This window comes from Ursus maritimus, unplaced genomic scaffold, assembly GCF_017311325.1.
Source record: "Ursus maritimus isolate PB19 unplaced genomic scaffold, ASM1731132v1 scaffold_5, whole genome shotgun sequence".
In the NCBI taxonomy this organism is placed as follows: Eukaryota; Metazoa; Chordata; class Mammalia; order Carnivora; family Ursidae; genus Ursus; species Ursus maritimus.
Genome location: NW_024426663.1, coordinates 47508174 through 47523956, shown reverse-complemented (window position 1 = coordinate 47523956; position 15783 = coordinate 47508174). Strand labels below are relative to the sequence as shown.

The 15783-nt window shown below is 46.5% G+C and overlaps 1 protein-coding gene across 1 annotated transcript in view; it reads right to left on the bottom strand.

Annotated features, from left to right (window-relative positions):
* Nucleotides 1–13964, bottom strand: part of DPYSL3 (dihydropyrimidinase like 3) — a 58719-nt gene extending 44755 nt beyond the window's left edge. The window contains exon 1 of the mRNA XM_040622263.1: nt 13817–13964. Within this exon, the coding sequence (XP_040478197.1) occupies nt 13817–13855 (39 nt within the window). The 5' untranslated portion in view covers nt 13856–13964. The remainder of the gene's footprint in view (nt 1–13816) is intronic.
* Nucleotides 13965–15783: the final 1819 nt, after the last annotated feature.

Genomic DNA, 15783 nt, shown 5'->3' with positions numbered 1-15783 from the left:
CCCCAGTATCTCCTGAAAACAAACTCTATTCACCTCTTAACTTGATCGTGCCTTCTTACTAACAAAGTCCGAGTGACTTGAACCTCTACATGTAAGCACTGATAGACCAGACAAAATGGGGAGGATGGGGCTGGAAGACCACCATTTACATTCAACACGCAAAGCACCTCATATTTCCCATATGATAAGCTTTGGGTTTACCAGCAGCTCAAATTAATTTCATTTTTTCTTCTCTTTTTTTAGGTGACTGCGTATTTATCAGGCCTTCCTGTTGAAAATACTTCTAAAGTATGTCGTTTTAAAACTCTGGCATAGATAATTTCCACATCCATTCATGTTACAGATGTATGGGTCTGGATTCCTGCCTGAGCAGATACGATCCAGCGTACGTAAGTGATTCCCCTGCGATGGGTCGGAGTTCTTCGGGGCCTGGGGTCCATCATCCCAAACCTTAATCCTTCACTATGTATAGCTGTCCATTTCAACAGGTGAAGGGAAGACTTTGTAGTGAAATTCAAATAGCTTATCTTTTAAAATGTCCCTGATCTCTGAATTTTTCCTAAAATCAGGGGCCAAATATGTCCTGTCCAATCCATTAAGTGGATTCCAAGGCATTGAGACTCTGGGGTACATTTTTTTTCTTCCTAACTTTAAACAACTAGATGACCCTCGTGACTCTACAGTTTGGATTAACTTCCTGCCCGGGAAGTAGCACCATGTACTAAGTGAGGGCTTCAAGTCAGACAAGGAGGTGAACTGGGAGCTTCCTCCACCAGCTAGTTATTAACTATGTGACTTGAGATAAGCTACCCTCCTGAATCTGTTTCCTCATCTGTAAAGTGGAGCTATAAATAACTATAATCTAGACGTAAGGATGAAACGAGATGTCATAGATAAAATTATGATGAAAAACCAGTCGGTATGGCTCTGACAAGGCATCATTTCTTACATTATTTATGTGGGTTTCCCTTTTCTGTTCATTGAGAGCTTCTCAAGTTTGAAGATTTGAATCTTTAAAAGTCTTAGTCCTTAACGTCCCCGTGTCATTCTGCCAGGGCTGCCATAACACGGTACCACAGACTGAGCGTCTTAAAAACAAATACTTATTTTCTCATAGTTCTGGAAACTCTAAGTTCAAGATCAAGGTGTCGGCAGGGTTGGTTTCCCCCGATGCCTCTCTCCTTGACTTGCTGATGGCCTTCTCTTCCCTGTGTTTTCAAATGGTCTTGCTCTGTGACTGTGTCCTAATCTCTTCTTCTAGAGCCAATAATGGATTAGGGCCCAACCTCCTGACCTTAGTTACCTCAACCATGTCTGTAAAGGCCCTATGGCCAAATCCAGTCACATTCTGAGGTACTAGGGGTTAGGACCTCACCACACGAACTTTTAGGAGACAAAATTCATCCAGTAACAGATCCTCAAGTTCCCCTGCCTCAGAAGAAAAGGGGGTGAGAAAAATACTGAACTTAGAGTAAGGGAAACAAGTTCTACACTTCTCTTTTTCCTTAATTATTTTGCTGTGTGACCTTTGGCAAATTATTTTCCCTCTTCCGCCCATATTTTCTTAATCATTAAAATGAGGGGGTTGGAATAATGGATCCCTTATTTCTCTTCCTGCCCTTAACCGAGCAAAGCTAAGTTTTTCCCATAATTTCTCACATCAAAAAGGGTCTGAGATAGAGCGCGCCACGAAGCAACTGAAATAAAAACAAAACAAAACATACCTTCTTTGTGGAATCAACCCAGGATGAAGTCTCTAGAAGCAGAGGATTAGATCCAATTGCTTTAAAACCTTCTAAGTTGTTTATGCCCTTTCTCTCTGTCAGGCCATAATTTAAACCAATTTAGTTGGATAAACCAGAAACCCCAAGGTGAATTTATCAATATCCCCAAACAAAGTAATCTCATCAAGATTTGGGGCACAAATTGGCTTTGAGGGAAAGAGTATATGATTTCAAATAAAGGTCTCCTTGAAAGAATTAAGGGCAAAAAAGTTTTAAAAACAAACATACATACACACAGAGAATGTAAAATTAAAACCAGCTTCCAAGCTCATAGGTTAAGCCAGTAAGGAGAAGAGAGAAAGAGCTGGGCATGTTTCCTCTCCAGCTGTGTAACTTCAGGTCCCAGAACTCTGTGTACCTCTACAAATGTCAACAGCCTCGGCGAGTCAGACAGGCAAGCAAGGGCGGACGTGAGAAAACCAATGTGCTCATTCAAGAGCAGAAGAAGAGAGAGGGAAGGCAGAGCTCTCCATGGAAAACGGCCCAACTACCAAAGCAATCAGAGCAATGACAAGAATACAGGACGAAGATGAAAGACAGTGGGTTTCAAATCTCTAGTCTGGCAGTCTTGAGCTGAGCAACTCGGGGCAAGTTACTTAACCTCTCATCCTGGAATAGCTTTTAATTTAACTTCACTAAAAAACAGCAACTGAAAACAAATGCATCATTTCATGTTTGTTAATATCACGATCGTAGAAACAAACCAAAAAAATTCAACCAAAATGGGATTAATTTAATCAGATCCCCAAGCACTGGGGTAATATGTGGGTTTTTAAAATTATGTTATAGAAAAATATCTGAAACATGGAAAGATGTCATAATATATTGTGGAATGGAAAGCAGGACATAAAACAGCATGAACACTACGTGGTACCATTTTAATAAATAGCATATATAGTCTTAAGAAAAAGCTCAAAATGGGTGTATTCATAAAATTTACAACGTCTGTCTCTGATTAATTTCACTATAGCTTATTTGTATTGTCCTCATTGTGTTTATTTTGGTAAATTTTTCTATAACCCTCACGCTGTTTTTCGTATCGGGGAAAAAAATTCCTACTTAATTTTAAAATCTCAGTGCCCTACAATAAACCAGACAGAAGAAGCCCTAATTCATTCAGACCCACTTGCATCTCCGTCTCCATTTCTTCACCTGTAAGGGAAATCTAGACTAAAATACTCTCTCTAAGGGAATTCTGACTCTATCAATCTCACAGAGCTTACATTTAATCAAAACCTTGGCAGAATCTTGCTTTGGATTTATTGAGAAGCTGGGGAATGTCCTGTGGGGTATGGAATGAGAAGGAGGCATTCAAATCCACATCAAGAAGAAACCCCCATTGGTATTTTTGTTAATTCAATGCAAAATAGTCTTCTTTGCTAAAAGTGGTGGCCGCCCCCCTGGCAAGTTGGCCCGGGTTGTGCCATCGTGTGGAGCTGCCTTGGACATGCTGGGAAGTGAGTCTGCCTGTAATGGGAAGGCTGGAGAGCTTCTGGAACCAGGCAGTGCTCGTGCAGAGGAGGGCACCAAAGGGCTGTTCTCTGTACCTCCCATAACCTCAACTACGCAAGGTTCACAGGAAACAGGTGCAGGGAAGGCCTTCACCCTGGACCTGAATTAAGTGAATTCCAATTTGAACGGGTGTCTCATGACCTTGGAGGTGGAAGAAGATAAAAGAAGGTAGAATTTAAGATAGCTCCACCTAGCAGTTGACAATGTGGGCTGAGTCAGTCCGAATTTTGGTTCCACCACTGAAGGCTTGCGTGCTCTTAGGCAAATTTTCTGATCTAAGTTTTCTCCTCAATGAAATGGGAAGCCTGAGTTGGAAAATCCGTCTACCTAACTGAACAGTTCTGAGCATTACATGAGATAATGAATAAAAAGCACTTAACACAGGGGCGCCTGGGTGGCACAGCGGTTAAGCGTCTGCCTTCGGCTCAGGGCGTGATCCCGGCGTTCTGGGATCGAGCCCCACATCAGGCTCTTCCGCTATGAGCCTGCTTCTTCCTCTCCCACTCCCCCTGCTTGTGTTCCCTCTCTCACTGGCTGTCTCTATCTCTGTTGAATGAATAAATAAAAAAATAAAATCTTTAAAAAAAAAAAAGCACTTAACACAGGATACAATAAAAATTTGTTATTGTTAGTAAGTAGTAGTAGTAGTAGTAGTTGTTGTCATAAACTAATTTCCCATCTGTGTTCCAGATTAGATGCTCCAGGGACAAGCATTGCAATTCTAGGTCCAGAGCCAATGGTCAATACTTGTTCTACAATCAAAAAAGAGCAAAATGCTGTTATTATACTTGATTATTTTATATATGATTTTTCTAATACATAAAGTATTTCACGTGCTTTTTGACCTGAGATGTTAGGTTCCATGAATAGACTTTACTTCTTCACTTTGCCTTCTCTTATTAGTGCTCCTTTTATTTTTTTTTTTTTAAGATTTTATATATTTATCCGACAGAGAGAGACAGCCAGCGAGAGAGGGAACACAAGCAGGGGGAGTGGGAGAGGAAGAAGCGGGCTCATAGTGGAGGAGCCCGATGTGGGGCTCGATCCCATAACGCCGGGATCACGCCCTGGGCCGAAGGCAGACGCTTAACCGCTGTGCCACCCAGGCGCCCCATTAATGCTCCTTTTAAAAGGATCTAGTGACAACTATTACCTAAAGATTATTGAGACCACAAACCACATGGTTTACAGCCAGGGATGAACTTGATAAAATGTGCTGGGAGTTTAATCGTCTTCACCGATCAAAGCAAAAAATGAACTTCAGAATAAATGCTAATAACAGGAATAGCTCCAAATATAAGCCCAGAAAAAGCTGACAGATGCGGTGGAATGAGGGACTAAAAATCTTTGAGTAAACACACACACACAAACATGAAAACACTCCATCAAAATGGCCAACCCTAATAGGGAAGCAAAAAAGACCTTTGGGCTGCTCCTTCACCAAGCTTTCTAAAAGGCGGGGTTTTCTGTGCAAAGCAGATTGCCCTATCTAACTGCTAATAATGAATAACTAATAACTCCAAAGGCTTGTGGTTTCTATGCAAAGGCAGAAAGGCCTCAATTCAGATCTATGTTGGATCCCGGTTCAAAAAGTCATGGGGACAATTTTCTCTATTTGAAAGGAGGCATAAAGGTCTCTTTCTTTTCAATCATTTCCTGGAAGAGAAACAACGGGTCTGTTTGCAAGCAAGGAGTAGCCAGGTAGGCTCTGAAACAGGCTGAGAATGGGGTCAGATGCAGGATTTGGAGGAAGGGAAGCAAGGGAGGTCTAAGAAGAGAGAAGGACAAATGAGGGCCGGGCTCCGTCGGCCCCGGTCAGGTCCCGGAGTACAGCTGACACTGCTCACTCTACGGGTGTGCTGTCCTGTTTCCCTTGGCTCAGTGAGCCTCTGCTGATTTCTTAGAGCCAGGCCTGGTCTCTTAAAAGTTAATATTCAAGAAGGCCGCCAGTGAAAGGAAGGATGACATACAAGCACAAATGTATGTACGTTCTGATCATCTTCTGGCTTGACATCATTCCTTCAATTTAAGTGTTAAATGTACCCATTCATTCAACAAATATTTACAGAGGGCTTAATATGTGCCAACAAAGACTGAGTGCTGTAGACTCAGTGGTAACAAAACCAAAACCATCCCTACCTCATGGGGTGTCCATGGCATTATTTGGCTTTTGGGGGTGGGTTATTTCCATTGGATGGCAGCCACCTCACTTAAAATATTGGCAAGAGCAACTGAAAAGAGCTTGCTGGAGCACATACAGACTAAGAGCTGTTTTCTGTTGGTCCACCTAGTTGCTTGACCAGTGTAGATTTGGGGCAATTTATCAGTTTCGTGCCCTTATTGATGGTAGCCTTATCCAAAAGAGAAACTATTATGTGCCAGCAAAGGAATCACGGTCTCATTCGAAGAACACTCATTTGAATTAATACCAAAGTTCTGCTAAGAAAAGGACAACATTATTCCATTTCTCTCCTGTACAGAGTCTATTGACCACATCTACCCTCTGAATGAGAAAAAGGGGGGATTTTAAGTGTAAAAGGCAACCAAAGACCCTTAGACCCAGCACAGATCTGGGCTGGTCCCACCGATTTTAAGCCAACAAGGACTACTCTGACTTTCTTCTCACTGCATTGTCTTCCCTCACGGAAAGGGCTTATGACTCTTCTCTAAATTTGGAACACAGTGACGAGGGCTGACCATGATCTCAGGAAAAAAGAGAGGACAAAATAAAGGCTCACAGGGTCATGTGCACTGGCAGGGACCTTGGGGATCATTTAGTTCAATGCCCTCATTTGACTGATGCAGAATTCAGAGGGATAATAAGGGTTTGCCCCAAGTCACACGTAAATTAGAGGCAAGGGCAGGCCTGAACCACAACATGCTGATACTCCATCCAGGGCTGTCTCTCCCTGTGTCAAAAAAGCTGGAGGGCTCCTTTGCTGTACTAGCCAGAACTTTTCTCTTAAAAAAAATCAAATCTCACTTTATCCTGCATATTTCGTTGTTCAGGGCTTCCCAGGAAAAAAGAGACTAATTAAGCCATGAGAAATGTGTCCTTGAATTCCAGATGTCCCAAATAGGCTCCTGGACCATTCTAAAGTGGAGCTCCCCCATCTGGCTCAGAGTGCTGGGAGTGTCCTATATTTCTCTGGCGGAATGGGGAGCTTGGCTCCTTCCAAGTCTGGGAAGCAGACAGGCAGAGAGTGAGAAGGGGCCTTGGGCCCAGACTGTACGTATGCAGGGCAGGAAAACAGCATCTGCTTTTCCACCGTCCACTCACACGTGCATCTGGGCAAAAGCCAGAAGCGAATTCAGACGGATGGCAAAGCCATGCACGAACCACTATGAGGAGGACATACACTCGGTAGTTGTTCCGGGGGTGATGTGACAGGTTTGGCCAGATCATCCCCACTCCTTCCACCCTGAGAACACTGACCCGCATTTGTGAGCTAACAGGTGCTGACAGCTGGAGGTGACGGGGATGGGGAAAACCACCTGTGGATAGGGAATGACTGCTTTCCTGCCTATGAAACGAACTCACCTCTGGACGGATCAATCCCAGGATCTTGTTTTTTCAACTGTATGACTTTAGTCAAGTTACTCAAACTCTTGGAGCCTCTATCCAGAGCACAAAAATGGTGGTCAATCACTGCAGCTACAGGAGATGCTATGAGTCAAGTGAGGGAATCCACACAGCCACTCAGTAAGCGGTAGCTCAACAGCTCCACTAGGCTTAGTCCCATCTTTCTAACCACCGAGATCCCTACAATCTAATTAACAGAGTAAAGTTTCTCAAGAGAAGTTGCTGGGGTGTTTTTTTTTTTTTAAGATTTTATTTATTTATTTATTTATTTATTTATTTATTTATTATTTATTTATTAGAAAGAGAGCAAGCACACGCAAGCAGGAGTTGGAGCACAGGGAGAGGGACAAGCAGACTCCGTGCTGAGCATAGAGCCAGAGGCAGGGCTCAATCCCAGGCCCCTGAGATCATGACCTGAGCTGGAAATCAAGGGTCGGAAGCTTAACTGATAGAGCCACCCAGGCAGCCCAAGAGAAGTTGTTTTTGTAAGTAGACTCCACATAGAGACTAGGGCCAAACAAAGAGGCCAAACTGAAGGGCTCATCCTATTTGACCACATAGTATTTTTGGTCTATTTCGTATACTGAAATACCCATAGACCGAGTCTGAGGAACGAGAAATTTCACAACAGAAGAGTGTGAAAATAGAAAATAGCCTATTTCTCTGGGTTGTCCAGGGTCTTTCTCATTTGTTTCTGAGTGGCCTACAGAAAATGAGAGAAAAGGTAAAATGGAGCACTCATTTGAGGAGGGAGTAACTGGGGAGCCTGTCAGGCTTCCTATCAACATTCATCACAGGAGGCGATAACACAGTCAAATTTCCAGTCCCCTTATGATTAGGAGCACTGATTTAATCAAAGAGGGGCAGATTTCTATCCTAGGGAGAAGTTCCTACTGCTGTAAACATTTTGTAACTTTTCAAATGTAATAAGCAAAAGCAAATCGTCCTATGAAATGTGTCAACAGGTAAAGAACAGAGGAACCATTAGGACATAAAGGGGTTTTTTTTGTTCTTTTTCAAATTCAGTGGTTTTTTTTTCCCAACTGAGGAGAAAGGGCAGGGGAAAAGCTACTGAACAGGGAGTCGTAAAGAACCTGCCAGAAAGGGTGTTCATAACCTGTGTCACTTTAGTCTACAAGCTAATTAGGATTGAAAAACAATATAGTGCAACTAAGAAAAACATCCTTTATTCAGCTTAAGAGAAAGTCTCTATATCAAAGACCAAAGACAGTCTAATGGCCTCTATTAGATTGTCAGAAATGAATGAGAAGACTAATTTTGAGAAACATTGTGACATAACTTAAGCAAGAAAAAATAACAGGAGCTTCTATAGAACACTGTATTAATTTTTGTTTCTAAAAACTTGCATTCAAAAAATAGTTTCCTAATAGCCTCTTTCTATCCCAGACTTTTATCATGTCGTCCCCTTCATGAATTTCCACATTCCAGAGTAGTTGAGATTTTATAAATAAATCAGCATTTACTACTGTGAAGATATCGGGGCTCAGAGACCACGTTCAGGGTCACTCTCCTCATTGGGGCCTTTCAACAGCCCAGGGAGATAAGCAGGAAGATTTTCATTTATAAGCTGACAGTTCTACCACACAGGCTGGAATTCTCTGAGAAAATCTATTCCTCTAGAATTCCCCCAAATGCCCAGCCAGCTCCATCATAGCTACTAATAGGCAGAGCTCTTTATACACCTGAGGCACTTTGCTGGTGTTTCAGAAAGAGGAATAACCCAGAGGCGCCTGGGTGGCTCAGTCAGTTGAGTTTTTGACTCTTGGTTTTGGCTCAGGTCATCATCTCAAGGTTGTGAGATCGAGCCCTGTGTTGCGCTCCACGCTCAGTTCAGAGTCTGCTCGGGATTCTCTCTCTTTCTCTACCCCCCTCAAATACATTTTAAAAATCTTTTTTTTTTGTTTGTTTAAGATTTTATTTATTGGAGAGAGAGAGAGAGAGACAGAGATAGTGAGAAAGAACAGGATCAGGGAGGAGAGGGAGAAACAGACACCCTGCTAAGTACGGAGCCAATGCGGGACTCAATCCCAGGACCCGGAGATCATGACTTGAACCAAAGGCAGACGCTTAACTGACTGAGCCACCCAGGCATCCCAATAAAAAAAAAAAAAAAAAAAAAAAAAAAACAAAAAAAAAACTTGGAAAAAAAAAGAAGGAAAGAGGACTAACCTGGCCGAGAATCACCACATGGCTTCTCAAAATATAAAGTAACAAATGAACACCCCAGGCAGGGCCGGGGCTGAGATTTCCATGATCAGATATCTAAGATGCTTTCCATTCCTAACTTTCCCTCGGTCTTTTACTCTGGAATTTCCCTACCAAGATGCCTTACACGGATAAAGCCAACTGTGGGTGACTTCTTTTCTTTCGGTCTCCCGAATGCTAGTCCCAAGTGACTAGTCCCAGTCCCAAGTGGCACCTCTTGAAGCAAGAAGAAGGCACAGAGGCAGGGGCAGGGTTGCACTCGCGCCTCCTCCAGGTTCTCCGCTGGTTCCAGGCCCCCAGCTCAGCTGCTGCACTTCATAAGGCCCCTTCCCTTCCCCTCAAGAATAAAAACTTCCTATGGCACTCACAAAGGTCACGATCCCACCCGTCAAACCAGACCACAGCGTCCTGACTATGCGCCCGGGTAAGAACTCTCCGGGTTGTGTTCCTGCCTGAGGATGTGTATTCTGGGAATTCCCAAACATCACACACACACAACCCAACCCCCAGTGCGGCCAAAACGCATTATCTGCAAGATAATATTTACGGAAATCCAATTACCGTTTGCAAAAAGCCAATTCTCTGTGATGTGCCTCCCCTCCCAGAGGGAATTCTGGAACTCTTTATCCACACCTTCCAGATCTCTGCTGCACGTGCCTCTGGGAGGCGGCAGCTGCACCAGGACCGCTGAGACTGTGAAGCCAGAGAAGCCTGAGCTGACTTCAGGCTTTGCCCCCAAATTCTCGCTGGGTAACTCTGCATAACTAACTTCACCTATCTGTGCTTCAGTTTCCTTAAAATGGGTTTTTGCAGAGACTCTGACAAGAGAATACATATAAAGCACTGGAACGTGACTGTGAGATCCGTCCCAGTCTTGCGGTCAGCTTCAAGCGGTAACTCCCCACCGCGGAACTGATAGGCGGCTAGCTACCCTCCCCCAAAGTGCTATTTACATTTACTGAATATAAGTAAGAGACACCATGTTAAGGGATCTGTTGACATTGGCAGGCAAAATACGCCTCCCAGATGCTACCAGGACTACTTAGGGGGTGCGGAGTCTTTCCTCTATACCATTTGCCTTACTAACACCAAGTAATAGTGATGGTAGAAGCAGAAACACCACAAAGAATGTGGTGGTGAAGGGCATGCACTTTGACTTCAAGCAGGTGGGCAGGTTTGAGTCCTGCCTCTAACACCCACACAGTCTCTGATCCTGGGCAAAGGCTTTTGATTTTCTATGGGTTTTGGGGTGTTTTTTTTTGGTTCTTTGGGGGTTTTTTTGTTTGGTGTTTTTTTGGGGATCTATAAAATGGGAATAACTATAGCACCTTTTAGACAGTGTTAAGTCAAGGATCAAAAGGAGACAATGGAGGTAAGGCACACAGAACAATAACAGACAAAATAAACACTCAATAGGTATGAGCTCTTCTTATTAGGAACAATTTTTAATTCATTTATTGATTTAACTGATAACCAGGAGACATCTATGTGCTAGGGACCATGCTAGACAGTGGAGACAGAGGTGATGGCAGCACAATGTCCCTGCTGTGATCGGCTGAACCAGACTAAACTGCCAGCCTAACATTTAGAAGCAAGGGCTGGTATTGAGGTAGACCAGACAGGTCATGCACGTGGATAACCTGAGAAGAACAATAAGATGGGAGTCCTGAGCCACTCACACAGAAAGCTCCAGCCAATTCTACCAAGGACAGAGAAACCCCTCTCTCCGAGAAACCAATAAACACAGGTATAAGAAGGCTTTGATCTCAGGAGGGCAGCAAAAATAGGTGGCAGGAAAAACAAAAACAATCAAAGCCTTACGGGGGTAGGGGTGGGGGGGGCAAATTGTGGCAGAGGGTGGTGTCTGGGGAGGCAATGGGTATCCAGCAAGAAAGACTGCCCCCATCGGTCCTCAGATTCTAGTGACATTTTAGCTACTGGGTGGGGCAGCCTTCACAGAAAGGAATACAGAGGCTAAAAAACTTAATTCAAATTCCATAATCTTGCCATTTAAAAAAATATGCTAGAATTGACAGTAGGGGATATATGTCACATTTAGATCTTTAATGACATTTTCTCATGTATGTATATGTGTCCATATTTTAATGTTTTTAATTATATCCAGGAAGAGTATCTCAACCCTTACAGTGTATAGATAACTAGAATCATCTAAAGACATACAAACATGCAAAAATAATCGAATCTAAAATAGAACGCTTGTTTACAGAAATACAACACAAAGCCTGAGGAAAATCTACAAATGGATTCCTTGCCCCTGAAGCCCAATACCCCCCACCTCCTGCTATGCTCCTCTTCTCCCCCACCCCACCCCAGACCCCTTGCAACAATGTGAATACAAGGTAGTCTGGCTTGAAGAAATTCACAACCACTGTCCATTCTCCTCACAGCTGCTGGAGACACACAGCCCCAGCTTGAAGGTGCGGCTATGCAGCACCACGCCCCATGCACCGAGAGAAAGGATGGAAGCTGCGCTGAAAATGAAGGAGGCACCCCAGGGAAGAGCATCCAAACAAGAACAAAAGGGAACCCCTTGAAAACCTGGCCCTAGGATTAGGGCACAGCCACATTTATGGGGGTTTCGAAGGCAAGTTATCAATCAGGGCTAAATTTCTGTAGCTCTCCTGAAAGGTGGCCTAGTGATACCTATGAGAATGGGCGTGGCCCTTGGTACCACAGCACAGGCTGAGTTCATAAGAAGAACCTTGCGGTCTTTGGACTAGAAAGAAAAAAAATAACCTTTTCTCTGCTTATCCCCAACAGGAGAACTGGCAAATGTATAGCAGAGGTAAGGCAAGGGGCATTTGAGCAGCATGCTTCATGCATGAAACAGCATGAGAGCTGGGGTTCATCAGGAGAGCTGGGGTTCATCTCTCCTCACTGAGGGAAAATATCAAAATTGAGCTTTTGTCCCAGTCTTTTTTTTTAAATATCTTCCACAGCTGTCTGCAAAGACAACTGGCACTGAGAAAACCACCGTGCATTGTAAAGATCCACAATGTTTCTTCAATAATGTGAAGTCAATGTTATCACGCAGTGGTAAAGGAGGGTATGTGTACACCCGACACCTTTACCTGGCAAAAGGATCCCTACCCATCCCGACCTCTCCTTCTCCTAAGCAGTGTTGTTTATTCCCTAAGACCAGGTGGACGGCAGGTAGGGGTGGGGTGCACGTGTGTGGGGTGAGGCTCAGGTGCATGAAAAAGATAGCCTGCTTCAATAGAAACAAAACCACTTGAGAATAAAGTGCACTAGAGCCAAGAACAGCTTCCCCCTGCCTACAAAGGTAAGGTCCTGCATTGGCAGTCTCAAGCACACAGGGCGTTCCAAACATAGCGGACCAAGTGCAAACAGACTCATGCCCACAGAAAAATCTGGTGGATCCCTGGCAAATGAACTATAGTAGCAGGTACAGCTCTGCCCTAGGGCAGCTGCAGAGCCTCCCAGGGGCCAGTTGATCGCTTCCTTTGTTCGCCTTGCAAAGATGGAGTAGCCACCCATTCCCCCACTATACACACACACACACACACAAACACACACACACACTACACACACACACACACACCCCATTCACTACAAAGCACAACCATACTGCTTCATGCGAAACTAACCAATGTCAGTGTTTTTTGTTATTGTTGTTTTGCTCCCTACGACCCCCCCCCCTTTTTTGGTAATGCCCATCCCAGGTTGTCTTATGCCCCTTCCATTCAGGGGCTTCATTTCAGCGCATCCCACAGAAACGCTCAGCTGGGGCGCGGTATTTTGCCGCTGAGAGCTGCCTCTGGCGAAGATGCGGCTTCTGTACCTGATAATGGCAGGTCCCCTTCCCACCCCGCCCTAGGCGCTCGCCCAGGGCATTTGACACCCGCCAGCCACGGGTGGCTCGGTTTTGCACACAATGGCAGTCGGACATGTAAGGCTCACTGTAAGGCACACAGCGTGCGCCTACTACCCCAAACTAAAATTTGCTCTTCAAACTCAGCCTTTTCTAGGGATGAGGGGGGGAAATGACCTGAAAAACGAAAAATCCATCGAGGGGGGAAAAAAAAGTTGGTCATTGCCTCTACAGCCACAATAGTTGTCTAGTCCGGAATATGACGTACCGAAATATGAACGGGGTGAATGCAGGCGAGAAGGGGACAAGGTGAAGACCGAAGGTCCAGACACGCCGCCACCCTCGCGGCGCGGGAGGCAGAGACATGGGGTTGGAGCTAGGAGAGGGGCGCGGTCGTGCCACCAGGCACCCCTGGGGAAAGGTGTCATCTCTCCATACCCCGCCTCGCCCAAAGGCACCTAAAACAAAAAGCACACCCTGCCTAGGGCAGCGCACACTGACACCCCGGGCAGCGCGGGGATCCAGGGAGGGCCTGAGCCCTGCGTTATTTGGAAACTACCGGCTGGTGGGAAATCAGAGGATTATGTATCCTTCTGATACATAATCCAAAATTCTCCGCGCCACTCTGGGTTTCCTCTTTGTTTTGTTTTCCCCCAAACGCCAGGGTCGCTCCGTCTGGGTGGCGCCCGGCGCGCCGGCTGGGCTGACCGCCGCTCTCCACCCCCGGGACCCCGGGTCCCCGTCCCTCCCCGGGGACCGGACCAGGGTAGCCGGCGGGATCCAAGGCGCCCCGCCCGCGGCGCAGCGAGCAGCGAGCGAGCGAGAGACGCAGGCGGCCGCGCCCCGCGCCCCACTCACCGTGATCCGCGGGATGTTCTTCTTGCCTTGGTAGGACATGGTGGCGGCGGTGCCTGCAGCAGCGGCCTCCCTCCCTCCTTCTTCTGCTCCTGCTCCTGCCTGCCCGCGCCTTCCTCAGCGCGCAGCGCCGGAGATCAGGTGGAGCGAATGGTGCGCTGGCCACAGCCGCCGCCTCCTCTCGCCTCCGCCCCCCTCCCGGGCTCCCGCGGCGGCTGCCAGAGACAATAGTAAATCTCCCCGGTCCCCCCTTTCACCCCCGACCCCCCCGCCACACACACCCTCCTCCACTCGCGTTCACGCCCGGGCTTTTTTTTTTTTTTCTTTTGCCGTGCCAGCTGGGACCCCGTAAGACCAGAATGGCTGCTCCGCGACTCCTCCCTCTTCTCTCTTATCCCTATTGATTTTCCTCTTTGCATCTGCCTCACCCACTTTTTCTTTTTCTTCCTTTTTTTGTGACTTAGGAGTGCGGCGGAGCCAGCCTGCTCACAGCCACCAGGGGGCGCGAGGGACTTTTCGGGGCGGGGATGCTGCAGTCCCGGGTGGAGAAAGAAGAGCGCGAGCGTCGCCCCCTGCCCTCGCGGGCCGAGCCCCGGGAAGCACCAACGCGGTCAGCGGCCAGCCCCTGGTCGGGTTTCCCACCCTCCCGACCCTCATTTCGGACCGGAGAAGGCTCCCGACTTCCCTCCCGGAGTCCGCGCTCCTCGGATTCGGCGCGGGCTGCAGGCGGCGGCGCCGTCTTTGTTACAGCGAAGGGCGGCACGCCGCCTCTGCCGGCCGCTGCGGGTGTAAACCCGCCGCCGAAGCCCGGAGAAAACCCAGACCTGCTCACACCTGGTGCAGCCCGGCCGGCCCGCGGCTCGCCTGAGATCCTGGCACTACGTGTCGGAAAATGTAAAGCAAGCACTCGCTCTCACGGGGCTGCGAGGGACTCCGCGTCAGTTACCAGCAACTGTTCTCCGTATTTTAAAAACAGTCTCAAAATAATTTGTTGTAGAGGAACTCCACTGCCTGGCTCTCAGAATAGGCGAAGTGCATTAATGCTGCTCTGTGAGTCAAGAGTAGAAAACACCTGTGGTTGAAAGCACCCCCCACCCCCGTCACATTGCTGGTGTGCAGACAAGGATGCGTGAGGGACACTACTGTTGCTTCCCCTGGGCTGTGAACAGCGTGCGCTGCTGAAAATCCCGAGTTTACTTTAGGCAGAGCTGATGGACAAAAGTCAATATGTCATTGCGAGCAAAGACATGGCCTTTTAGCGCTGGAATATATTGTCCTTAAGCTCCTCGCTAAAATTAAATGGCCAAGGAAGACATATTTGGAGGGGCTTTTATGCGCGGGGGCTACCTGGTGGTCCTGGTGCGAGATCCCTCAGCTCTCCCTGAAAATGATTCCAAACATATCATTTAAAGAACAAAAATGGCTCGCTTTGCAAGAACTGTAAAACCCTTTCAAGACAAGTCTCATACCATCCCCACTCCCCAACTGTCACTGCTAATGGCCTACTGAATATTCTGCAGATGTCACTAAGCACAACTAGGTCTGTGTGAATAATCTTAAATTCACATTTCTATAAGGCAGGCCACTGACCACAGTTCTGGCCATCTTTTCATTAAATTGCAGGCCTTCTCTGCAGTAGAGGAACTATATAAAGCATCCACCAGAATAGGAACAGAATACTCCAGCCTGGGCTTTCCAAAAACCTAAAATGAACCACCCTGGGCACATAATCCCCGAGGGGAGACTAAGCTCCCTGAATTCAAGACTCCTTCCTCTCAAGTGAGTTAACCCAAACCTCTGGTTATTCATGGGTAAGTGGACTGAATGCAGTCTTCACAGGGAAAGTCCCCAGCCACCTCCACTTTAGTTCTGTGATACCCTGGCTAGAAGGATGAATGCCAGGCAAAGTCACCTCCCTGTGCTCTTTTGCAAAGCCTGAGCAGGGTTTAGGGCCAAAGTCACGCCCAAAA